This window comes from Mustela nigripes, chromosome 4, assembly GCF_022355385.1.
Source record: "Mustela nigripes isolate SB6536 chromosome 4, MUSNIG.SB6536, whole genome shotgun sequence".
NCBI classification, from domain to species: Eukaryota; Metazoa; Chordata; class Mammalia; order Carnivora; family Mustelidae; genus Mustela; species Mustela nigripes.
The window spans coordinates 70,952,427-70,965,204 of record NC_081560.1 but is presented as its reverse complement, the minus strand read 5'-3'; the positions used below and the strand labels follow the sequence as shown (position 1 = coordinate 70,965,204).

The 12,778-nt window shown below is 40.7% G+C and overlaps 1 protein-coding gene across 4 annotated transcripts in view; it reads right to left on the bottom strand.

Moving 5' to 3' along the window:
* Nucleotides 1-548: 548 nt before the first annotated feature.
* Nucleotides 549-12,778, bottom strand: part of CDK6 (cyclin dependent kinase 6) — a 239,358-nt gene continuing 227,128 nt past the window's right edge. For all 4 annotated transcript variants that reach the window (XM_059396854.1, XM_059396855.1, XM_059396857.1 and 1 more), the window contains exon 8: nucleotides 549-10,894. In XM_059396854.1, coding sequence (XP_059252837.1) covers nucleotides 10,748-10,894 — 147 coding nt within the window. In that variant the 3' untranslated portion in view covers nucleotides 549-10,747. The remainder of the gene's footprint in view (nucleotides 10,895-12,778) is intronic.

Here is a 12,778-nt window from a genome sequence, read left to right as displayed (position 1 = left end):
TACCAGATCCTGTGGTGAGATTGGATTTCTCTCTGTAGGTTATGACCTGGATGTTAACAACCACGGCCCCAGGGGTGGCCTCACCAATCTTACTGCTTGTGCTTACATCATTGCATGCATTGCACACGCACAGTATTTCCGCTTGTATGCTTGGGAGACATTGATTTTCGGCTGAGTGCACTCAAGTACCACTTCCAGTGTGAACCCTTTGCTCATCTCCAGGTTATCAGCAGCTGGTTACACAAACCTTTTCATGGTCCTCATCTGGAAGCTTTGGAAAGGCCTGCCATGCTTTACACGGTTTTATGCTGTCAGCGTTCAGCATGATCAACTTTGTTACTGCGGCTTTAAGCTCAATGAGCCGCTATTTAGTTTTTAAAAACATCTGAAACCTGAAATCGAGTCTCTTACAATGAAAGTTTTAAACACATTCTGCTAAAACTTGCTATTTAATTATAAGTTACTTTACTTACTGTAATTATATTCATTTTACATTAAGTAAAAAGAGCAGTGACAATAATTCATTCCCAAGAAAGCAGTCTAAGATGGCTGTTTTTATGATTTTTATTTGCTACCAATATTTTTATTGTAAGAAATACAAAAGGTATGACAAATATACAAACCATTCTCTTTTTGCTTCAATTTAGCTTGTGCATATGTGAAAACAATGAACTGGACAGTGATGTTTCAACACTAATTCTTAAAAAACAATGAATTCGATTACCCAACAATAAATACCTAAATTTGCATTCTAGCACCCAGTAAGACATCCAGTTTCCAAAGGATTTGTGATCTGCAACCCTCTAGATTTTCTGACATGTTACCTTTGCTATTGCAACAGAGTCAACATTGGCAGCTGTCCCTCTCCAAGTGAGTCCTAGAGTAAGGCGTATGCTAGAATGACTGCCCCTGACCTCGGGCAGTCCAGGTCATTTAAGCATCTTTGACTTGAGCTACTTTTTAGAACAGATTGCTAGTGATGGGGGATTTAATGTAAGTTTGGGTAGTCCTTGGATTATATATCTTACATGATACAAACAATCTACTTTTCTATTTTCCTCTTCAGGTGGGAAGAGTCTAGATAAACTGACCTGTATTTTTATCTACCTAAAGGGAAAAAAGCAAGATCATTTAGCTCAGGGTGCTATGAAGGGGGTAACTTTACATATAAGCTTTTTTTTTTTTTTTTTTTGTCCCAGGAAAGCTTTTTGTATGGAGGGTCGCTTGCCAGAGCAAGAGAGCCCCTCCCATTCTGCTCCTATCTACACCCATGGCCACTTCTCTTTGGGGGCTAAATGATCTGGTACATAGGAAGGTCTCTGCTTTCAAAGAGCTGCGCACACCCCCATATGGGGAGAGCACAGGGTTTCTGTACCCTGTGAGAAAGGATACCCACGTGAACCCAACAGGCCAGTGTGGTAACTCTCAACCTTACCTACGGAGAGAAGAGCAGAAGCACTATCTATACCAAGCCATCGGCCAACATTCTTGTAAGACTGTGTTCCAGTGATTTCTATACTGCTCCTTTGACCTGCTCAATACAAAGCACCAAAACAGCATTCTGTAGCGATCTGAGCAAATGGAATGAGAGTCATTTTGCACCTTTAAGGAACATGCACCCTTGTAAGTTTGTACCCTGATATTAAAATAGCAGAATGAGTTTCAAGTACGAAGAAATACGGTAAAACTACGGCCTATAGATGGACAGAAAACAGCAGCCTGGAATGTGGTTTATAGTCTTGTTTCGTTTCTTTGTACCACAGCCAAAGTTGAATGCTCTGTAGGATGACTTGGTTTTGAAGTTAAGATGCACACAAACATGCCAGAGGGCATTTGGGATTGGTGCTGTGAGCACACTTCGTGCCCAGCCAAAGGTCAAGTAATAGTGGTGGCCACGCCCGAGCAGGCACACCTGTGATGCCTGAAGCCTCCCTCTCATCATGTCCCGGCCGCCCAAAGAGCGGCAGAAGAGGATAAAGAGCACCACACAGACAGGCCAGATGGGGGCAGGGAGCACCTCAGTGGGAGGGAGGGAGGATGCAGGGGACGGGAGGGCACTGGTTATCCTGGGCTGGTTCACACAGCCTAGATTAGTATCTGACATGCGCATGCACAATCTCTACATCTCCAGAATCGTGATTTCAAACACAGAAACCAACAGGTCAAATGTCCAAATTAAGATTTTTTTTTTCTACATTTAACACATTTTCTATTATAAAAGTTTTAAAAAAAAAGCTTACTGGGTAGGACAGCCTTGCTGAAAACCTAGACTAAAGCTTTAACTAAGCCCTATGGGAATGCAGAAACACTACACGAATACACTTTACAGTGAAAACATGCACTGACACATCTCTGACATGGTAATCCTATAAAACCCTCTAGATCTAATCTGCACTCTACGGGAACCAATATTGTGCTTTTCTTAACACATACTGCTCTTCTATGCCAAACACTTGCCAATGAACCTTCAGATCAAAACCTAAAATAACCAGAAATGCCACAAGCTTCTGAGGTGTTGGGGACTGTTGGTTGTTAACACCCACTGCTGACGACTGTCCGTGCAGTCCTTGGGTTTGTTACCAGACTGAACTGCTTCTGTACAAAACCAAGTTGCTTGCAGCGCAGAAACTTGAATTTCTCCATCTGACACATTCTGGAAGCCCCAAGGCACAAGTTGACAGTTTGCTTCTACAGGAAACTCTCACACTGTTCTCCCTGTAACAGCTACTACCTGTTCCCACTACTGCACAGGACAACCATTGAGGGCACAAGCTCGCAGGGAGGAAGCTTCTCAAGGCCAGATATGAGAAGGCACCAGCCAGGCACCTGTCTCTGCCTGGCATCTTACTCTGATGGCCGTCTGGCCTAGTTCCCAGATTAAGGCAGTATTGGATGCTTTTCTATCTGGTTTTAATTTTTTTGCTGTATTTTCACACTATACTATACGTCTCTGACAAAAGAACTACAAAGTCATTTGCTTTATTCCTTTACATAATGGTAAAACACCTAGACACAAAAATACTACCCCTACAGACTTGAATTCTACTCATCATGTTAAAATGCATGCAGTGCTTTCGGGGCTTCGGCTAATTTTAATTTACTTAGCTCCATCAAGACCTGATAATGAACATTAGATGTGAAACCTAATGCCATTTCCTTTCAGCTGTATTCTCACAGGACTAGTGTGATTCAGAAATAAATAACATACATGAATAATAATAGAAATAATTTATGCAAGTGTAGAACAACTTGAAATAGAAATTCTCCACCTTGATAAGTGCTGATTTTAGGGGTAGTTGCTGCTATTCATCCCGAGTACTAACTAATATATTTACTATTGGTCATAGTAAAACACATGAATACAAAATAAGTGAGAAACTGTAATATTCACGTGAATGTTGTTGCAAACACAGGACCAAACTGAGAAGCTGTATAATGTACTTGGTAATGGGGGAGGGCAGTTCAAGAACTGTATTACTGCTGGGAACTATTTTCATTATTCAGACTTCAAGGTTAAATTAGAAGTTGCTGGTGATCACAGAAGTATTGCTAACTAATACATATTATTGCATTTCAAAAAAACTTAAGATTAGAAACTTTCAAGTACGATGGGTATCTTCAGGACTATAACCTAAGCATGTCAGCAGAATTTGGCCAGAAACCACAGAGCGTTAGAAATTAAGTAACTGTGTGTGGCTCTATGCTCACTCCTTAGTGCTACAGTAATAGGTCCTTAACTGCAATATGTAGTTATATGCCCCCTTTATCAAGGAAACCTGTATTTGACAATCCAAAGTCCTAAGGTAGAGGAGTTACTTGCTTGATGAAACAATTCATACACAAGGTCCTCTAAACAGGAAAATCTCCTACTATGTGATATAATTGGTCTATTTACCCTTAGCTATTTGACACCCCCCCTCCAAAAAAAGGGAAAGTAGAAAGTAGAAACTAGAGAGTGAGGAGCTTTCGCCAAGACAGAAAATAAACAAATTTTCAAAACAAAACCTTTCCACGCATATCTTTTGCCACCATATATGTAGAATGATAGAAAATAAAAAAATAAAAAATCTTTCTTGTAATTATACATCTTCTCTTAAAAAAAAAAAAAAAAAAAAAAAAAAGCTGAGCTTAGCGCCTGAGAGATGCCCGGTACATGCTTCATACAGAGCGGCATCTCTTTATTATACTATTATTACTATACCCGAACTTTCAAAGAATTGTGTTGTACTTTATTTATGCACAGAAGACACCCGTTTGCTTCTAGGGACATTCTACTTCCTAGGACTGCAGAACAGATGCCTCTGAGACAGCAGCAGGGCACATGGACCGCCGACCGTACCCCACCCGGTGTGTACTAGGTTTCAGGTCCCAGCCAGCTCCGCCCACTACCACTCCACTGCCAAAGGGGCGGGGTGACCGCCCGGCGTACCCTGGGGGGGGGGGGGGGGGTTCAGGTGGGCGTCTAGTGCTGACCACGAGCAAGTTGAGTTCAGACTGGCCCAACTGGTAACAAATTCGAGGTCTGAATTTGGCTTTCCATTTAGAGGCTTAAATTGGACTCTACTTTGGTGGGGTTTTGAGCAGACAGATAAGGCCGAGGAGTCCCCACAGAGCTCTGGCCAGCCCCTAGTGTGTGCGGTGTTTCGATTTAGAATGCATTAGTGAGACTTGCCTGCCGGCTACTCTGCAGGCAAGTTAAGCAAGCACTATGGAGTTTCCGCCCCGCAGGAGGAATAAACTGCCTTTGTTTTACCGTGCTAAGGCAACTCTGAAAAGTACTATAACTGTCTTCCTCCTAAATTAACACTTACTGAGGAAAAGGATTTCTAAAATTACCTAAAATCATCTGGGGGATGATCAGTCTCTGAGTAGATCTGTGAATTAAAACATAGCAGTGTATGGGTATATCTCTATATAGACACAGAGAGAAAGTTGTCAAAGAAATTCCCAAGTGGAGAAATGAAAGATTTATGTAAATATACTCCTAGGTTATTATGCTCACATGCTTGGACAGGATTTTTACAAAATTGCACTTCTTGTGAATTTACACTTGTGATGAAATTACCATGCCTTTTAGTGTATAAGGGCTCTGTTTCAGCATGGCCAATTCTTCAGAAAAAAATCATTTTGTCTATTTAAATACCAATGTTACTTATTTTACTCACCTGATTTCTAAATGAGGATTTAAAATTTTAATCAATGTATAAAGACATCATGGTACGAAATGGGAAAACACCAGACGGGGGTACAGGTACTTTGGCTGAGGCCACAGGAGTTTTCCACTCCTAAGGAAACTATCCAGGTCACAGGTGAGTGTTGCCTTTTAACTATTAAGTCTATCTATCTTTGTAACTTCTGCACCTAGAAGAGTGAGGTAATTAGGTACCTCAAAAAAAATGCTTCTTGGAAAATAGGTCTTGGCTCTCTTTATGCACTTAAATGATCAAAATGGGTGTATTATTCACTCTCAAGTACAACTCCCCTTCAGACAATTGTTCAGAACCTAGCGAATAACTAAAATATCAAGGTCAATCATCCCCAAAAAACAAGTGCTAAGCAAGAGTAAAATATGTGCAGAAAAATAAAGTTAGAATGAAGTCTTGCGAAGTACCTCTTTAGCCTTACTCAGATTCCACCCTCCCCCCGAAAGTGCCACCTTGTGGAATATATTGGAATGAAACAAGAAAGCCCATGTCTTAGGTCAGTGTGAAATTTAAAACAGATATTTGCAAGAAAAATCGTTTCCCTTTCCTACCTTACAACCTTCAAATTGCTGTAATAGTCTTTAAGTAGATGCTTGGGGAAAAAAAAAAAAAAGCCTGTATAAGTTTTCAAGAGGCTCTTGTTTTCTTCCTGAAGGCCCGAGCACCAGTATCAAAGGAAACATAAATATGTTGATGGAAGTTCATGCATTTATCTAAACTCCCTGGGAATGCTAAGAAATAGAAAACATATTGAAAAAGCTGATTCATACTTCATTAAGACAAACAAACAACTGAGGAAAAAAAAAAAACCACTTAAAATCAGACCCCTACTCTTTCACATATCTGCTGTATACAAACATCAGAAGATAGAAAAGGCCAGAGGAAGCTTGTGGTTTATTTTCTGAAAAAGTACAAGTTAGAAATGCTTGAGATATAGGTATGTAACACAAAGAGGTTGAAAACTGCATGGATAAGAAATGAAAATGCTGTTTTCTTGTGCTTGTGGAGGAAAACACCACTGTTAATTGTCTGGGGGCTCACATTGCTGGACAGGCTTTTGGGTAGCCTCGAGAAGTTTCTCCATGGTGGGGAAGGAGCACATAGCTATGTTTCTAGTTATACATCTGAATTGTACTGGATGCACATGATTTGGGCTTCAGTTTTTCAAAAAAATCCTGGTGGCACAGGAAACGTGCCTTTTAAAAATTCAGTATGTATATGTATTTCTTACAACAAACACTCTTAGGCTTGTATAACAAGTGTAGCTTCTCATAGCTGCTTCCTCCCACAAACTAAGAAAGGAGTACAGGTAGTTTAGTTTCTTCAGGCTGATAATTGAAATGGCAACTGCTTTGGAACAGCTTTTCTGTAAGACATGTTTTAGAACATATCGATTTCATAGTTGCCAGGGGACTGTAATATAAATTCTTACAATATATTTGTTAATATCTATCCTTCAAAATATATCTAACTTTGAAACTACCCTTTTTTGAAAACCTTCACTTTTTTCTGAATTTCCTCTATCCATTGTCCACTGTTTTAGGACTTTTAAGATTTTGAAATCATGTCACATCTTTATTTTTATAAAATAAAGACACTGTTTTAACATGTCACAATGTAAAACATGCATTCTTCTGAATTCTATCAATACCTCAGAATTTATAATGTTTCAACATTTTCTTTCCAAGGTAAATATTCTATAGTTTCTGTACTAACACAATTAAGTAATTACAGTGGCTTGTTAACTTTTACTATTACTCTTTCTTAGACCTGATGATGCAACAAAAGCCTGCTTTTGGAAAATGTTAGACACTCTCTTGTGTGCTTATCATACAAATAGTCCAGTTGTCACTTATAAGAAGCAATTATTTGAAGAGCAGAATTTTAATGTTTGTATTAGAAGCTTACATGATTTTAATTTCCATAAAGGAATGAGGATTACATTACTGACTTTAATAGGCACCACTTTTAAGAGAAGCAGCTGTAGTTAAAAGCTCAATTTTAATACATAATTGAAGGTTCACAATGTTTGGTACTATTTAGTTTTTTTTTCCAAGATGGACAGTACCGCATTCTGGAGTCATCAAAAAATAAAGATAAAATCTTTAGTAAGGGGTACAGATTCTCTTTATGATATCCCGTGCATTCTGAAATTTTCATTTTTACTTAAAACAAAAAGGTAGAGATTCTACTCTGAGGTAAATACTTTGAACAATTTTTCCATAAGACACAATGGGCTAAATGAAAAGTGTGCCATTCCTAGTGTGCGATTTCCTGAGACAAAATCATAAGAATACAGAGGGATAAAATGGCTCGGAGCTCTTGTCCAAAACAGGTTCTTTGCTTCTTAGGTTCCTGTCCACTTTAAAGGAAAGACAAAAGTGGGAGGCGCCAAGGTACTGGGTTCTTAAAAGCTCTTGGAAGCTATGTTTTTAAGGTTAGAAGATTAAGGCCTTATTTCCTTTGCCACATGATAGCTTATGATGCTGAAACGGACAGGTGCCTCTTTTATTCTTCAGTGGGACTGTTAGAATTCCAGCCCACACCACAGTTCCCACAGTGCCTGGACCACCAGAACAACTGTCACGTAGAAACCAGCAGCCACAGGCCAGCACCAGTTCTCTTATGAAATGTGAACGTGATTTTCAATCTGACCCCAGATTTTTCCTGTTATAAGAGGCTTCAGTATACCCCTGGGGCAGTGTGGCCTTTGCAGCTAACCATGCCTTCACTTTTGGCAAAGACCTTTGAAACCATATGTCCACAGAAGAATAAGCTGTATTCAGTCACGTCCTATGGTGCTATACGTGTCCAGGTGACCTAATGCTAAGGGTGCTTCTGTGGGATCTGCATTCGAGAACGGGTAGGCCAGATATACAAGACATAAAGCAGAGGGTAATCACTCAACTCCCAAGCAGTACGCATGGAAGAGCTGGGGTCAGACTCTTGAAAGTTCAGAGAGGCTGAGGTGCCTCCTCCTGCCTCTCCGAGGATAATCTGCAAGTATCCAATGCTGAAACTGTTTGTGCCTTTTTTTTTTTTTTTAAATAAACACTACCAAGAAATGAACCAAAAGTATATGCTAGAAATAAAGTGGGGCTCTCTACTTGTTTAAAATTCTCAAGAATGCTGAAAAATTCCAGTTTAGAACAGCTGCATTTTTCTCGAGAGAACTTAGGAAAAACTTAAAAAAGCAGAGTCAAATTATATACACTCTGATCATGAATGTGAAACAAAAAGCACATGACGAATCAGTGCAGTGAGTTTTAAAACTCAAATGTCTAGGCCCCAGCAAAAATGTCTTGGTATTCTGACCTGCCGTCAAAGGAAAAGCAAAGCTCACTGTTCCAAGAGAGACATCGCCTCCTAACCCCCATGCTCTGGATTCGTTATATCTCAAGCATTTATAAGGGATAACAAAGCATAATCAATATTGTGAACAACGAAGAAAGCGTAAAACAGTCATATGGCCCATCTTCTCATTTTGTATCCGGTTTTAGACAAATCTTCCTGCCCTTCAAGTTACTGAGTTAGAAAAATGTTAAACAACGTATATATTAAAAAAGAGTAATTCCCACCCCAAAAAAGCTTTCCAGGAGAAAAGTCTCCTAATTTTTTTCTTGCTCAAGATGGTAGTATAGAAATACTGAGCTGTGAAGAATTCAGGAAGGCTTGACAACATATAAACATCATCTGGAACATTTTCTACTGAGGGAAGCAATGTTCATTTTTTGAAAACCCTAACTCTAAACATAGTCTAACTGTTGCACGCACTCAAATCACGAGTCAGAAAGCAAAGACAGCTAAACTTCCAGAAAGATGCTTAATCTCTGTGTCTTTGAGCACTAATCACATATAAGGCAGAGATGACACTGGGACATCAAGAACAGTAGAGAAAACGGCAAGAGAAAAAAATAAAGCTGTTCACAATGCCCAGGTCAGGCTGGCTCTGCAGAGAGGAGGAGTAGGCACAAGGCACTAGGAACGAGCACAGCCTGGGGGATGGAGAAAAGATCATTTTAGAGAGTAAATATAGATTTCTAAACAACAGTTAAACAACAGTTAAAAACATTCCCTCTGATTCTGACAATATATTCTACAAAAATTGTAAAACACTAAGTAACTGTTTAAAGCAATCTATGTGCTGGTGATAAGAGAAGAACCAGTCCTCTACTCACTGCCTAGATAACAACAATGAATGCCAGGTAGGAAGATTGCATGAGAACGAGGACCTACTGGGGGGGCCCTGTTAGGATCGCGAAATCGGAGCCACAAAACACAATCTGAATCTAAGTATTCACAAAAGGGCCACTGAAAGCAAGCAAGCAGGAGGTGTTTGTGAAAAGTGTGGGCAATCTGTTATCAGTTATGTAATGGTAGTACTATATATTGGAGGTCTTGGGGGATAGATATGATGGACACTTTGCAAACAAGGCAGTGCATGGTAGAAAATGTACAGTGTAATAGGGAAAACTTAAATGGTATTCCTGTCTCTGGTCAGAGAGAACTATTCTCCACACCAAGACAGCAAACAGTTTCTGACAAATTCCTAAAATCAAAAGCAAAATAAAGTAACAACAAAACCAAAGAAGGAAATAGATTTCAAATCAGGAAATAAAGGCTTTCTCTAATTTTTTTTTTTGACAAATTTTACCTATTTGAGGTATACTCCCTAAATCTATAGCAAGTAAGAAAAAGCTTATAAGGGTATTTTTCAAAATAAACAATAAAAGCATATAAAACAAGTTAAAATGGACTTATACTGAGTAAATTCAGCTTTTTTGGAAGAGTAACTAGAATGTATGCTTTAAAAAAACAGGTCTCTTAAAAGATACCAGTATTTTTTTTTTCCTTTTGTTGTGTGTATAAAACCTCATCTAGATAGTGAACCTTTTAATGCTAGCAAACTTACTGCTTTTGACCATGAAATTCTGAGGACATGGGCTCAACTTTCTAATTCAAGAAGCCCATTCTGATAAATCACCTGTAGTCAACAGAAACCTGTTATTTATAGGTCGCTTTGAGTCTTTCAAATTCAATTCTTCTTGTTGTTTACAGAAAGTAACACTTTAAGAGAACAAGAATCACACACACACACACACACACATGCACGCGCACACACACACTCTCACTCAAAAGTACCGAATCAGGCTGGGGCAGCTGCAGAGAGATTACATCATAACTCAGCTGTGCCTGGATTGCTCACTTCACACTGGCAGCATTCAAGGTTAGAAAAATGAAATGGCAGCACAATTGGTCAGCAGCTTCTCTTCTTCTGGAATTTTTCCAGGTTCTCAAAACAAACAGACAGACAAACAAACGAATGAACATAAAGCTGCAATCACTCTTGCATTGATGATTTCAAAACAGTAAACTAAGCGGTTTCCATGGAGAAGCAGAGACGGTCCAGAAGACGGCAACTAGAAGGTCCCCAGCCAGTGATCCTCAGCAGCTCTGCTGGGGCTTACTCAGGGTGAGGGAGGGGTGGCATCAGCCACCAAGGGTGTTCTCCGGGTGATCAGCACAAGGCAGCGGCGGGGGCCTTAGGCTGTGTTCATGTCTGAGCTGTTCTGGTTGGGTGGCAGACGGGCGTCCAGGTTCTCCTTGCGTCTCTCCAGGTCATGGAAGTATGGGTGAGACAGGGCACTGTAGGCTGATATTCTTTTGGCTGGATTGAATGTTAAGCACTTCTGTGATAAAGAAAGAATCATCAATTGATGTAAAACATGTCCATCTAAATAATATGTTTAGACAGTTACACATGTATTCACTACATGAATTAAGTGTGTCTAGAAAGAGAACGAGCATCTACTTCAAGGGACACTACAGGGCGCCTGGGGGGCTCAGTTGGTTGAACGGACAACTCTTGGTTTCGGCTTAGGTCATGATCTCACGGTGGTGAGACGGAGCCCTTCATTGGACTTCATGTGTAGGAGGGAGTCTGCTTGGGATTCTCTCCCCCCCCCCCCCCCCCCGCCTCCTGCTCCTGCTCGCTCTCTCTTTCTCTCTCTAAAATAAATAAGGGGGTGCCCGGGTGGCTCAGTTGGTTTAAGTGTCTGCCTTTGGCTCAGGTCATGATCTCAGGGTTTTGGGATTGAGTCCCATATTGGGCTCCCTGCTCAGCGGTGAGTCTGATTCTCCTTCTCCCTCTGTGATCTCTCCTGTTTTTGCGCTCTCTCAGATAAAGTCTTAAAAAAAAAAAAAAAAAAAAAAAAAAAAAAAACTAAAAAAAATAGGTCACTAAACAAAATGTATAGATACAGCCGTCTTATATATGACCTCAAGGTATAAACTGCCCTTCAGGAAAAGGCAACAGCTTTTAGGTTGCCTGTGGACTGTTACCTCCCCAGGCTTTCCCTTCAACCCACGCCGTATCCTTTAAAATATACTATTATTATTGTAGTATGTATACAACTTTATTTAGATAGTGATTTTTCTAATGCTAGCCAACTTAGCTACAGTCAGGACTAAGCTTTTAAACTTTTTACCCTCCCCCAAGGTTTACTGATGAGTCAGGAGTGGAAGGGGGGTTACCTTGCTCAGGGGTAAAAGGCTAATTAATCATTAACAGTTTCTGACATATTTCTATAATCAAAACTAAACCAAACCAACAACAGAAGAAACAAAAAAGGAAATACATTTTAAACCAGGAAATAAAGATGTTCTCTATTACGGAGGGGGCGAGTAAGGGCCAACACCTAGGACCAACTTTTCTCAATCCACCAGCCAGCCACGGACTCTGCCCCAGGGCTGGACCACCCTCCAGGTTCAGTTCTGGTACTGAACTCTATTCCGGGCTGTCAGCCCAAGTGCAGGCAGAAGGTCAAAGCCGGGGAACGCCAACCTCTGGAGCAGCAATCTCTACTCCCCAACTGCCGATTCACCATCAAGCAGGCGGAGCGCTTCCCTAACCTCAGCTCCATTTCCACTCCAATCCTGGGTGTCCTTCAAATCCTCTTCCTGTCTTTCCACCAACACCTCCACAGTACCTAGCAGGTGGCCAGCACTAGTGAAGGATGAGTCAGACCCACCCATCACCCGGGACACACAAGGAGCAGAAAAACCCTACTGGCTTCCCCATCCGTGTAATGCAGTGCACACTGCAGTGAGCTGGGGACCTGAAATGTCTATCAGTTTCAGTCCTATCTGTCATCTAAAGACTTCACATTACCATGGTTACGCTGACCTTGTCCATTTAACCTGGGTTTTTGCTCTCGAGGAGCTCAGAATCTCAGTCAGGTCCTGACTAGATTAGGACTCTCTCTAACATTCTGTTGAACACTACTGACCTGGAAAATTCTATATATAATTCCAGGCAAATTTTTGGGTCTCCTGAAATCTTAATTAAGCTCGGCTCCCCACCAGTCCGTGGATGGCGGTTTCTCACAACGACTCCCGAAAACAAAAGCGCCAAAGGGCAAGCAGAGGAAGGAGTTTATTGCTAGAATGGTCCTACTGTCTCTAATAGCAATAAACATCTAAGAGAAGTTTTACATGGGCTGGATTCCCTCATGACAGTAGAGCAGGGGCAAAATCCTTGAGCCTGAGTTTTGTCTTCCCCAGAGTCCAGGAAG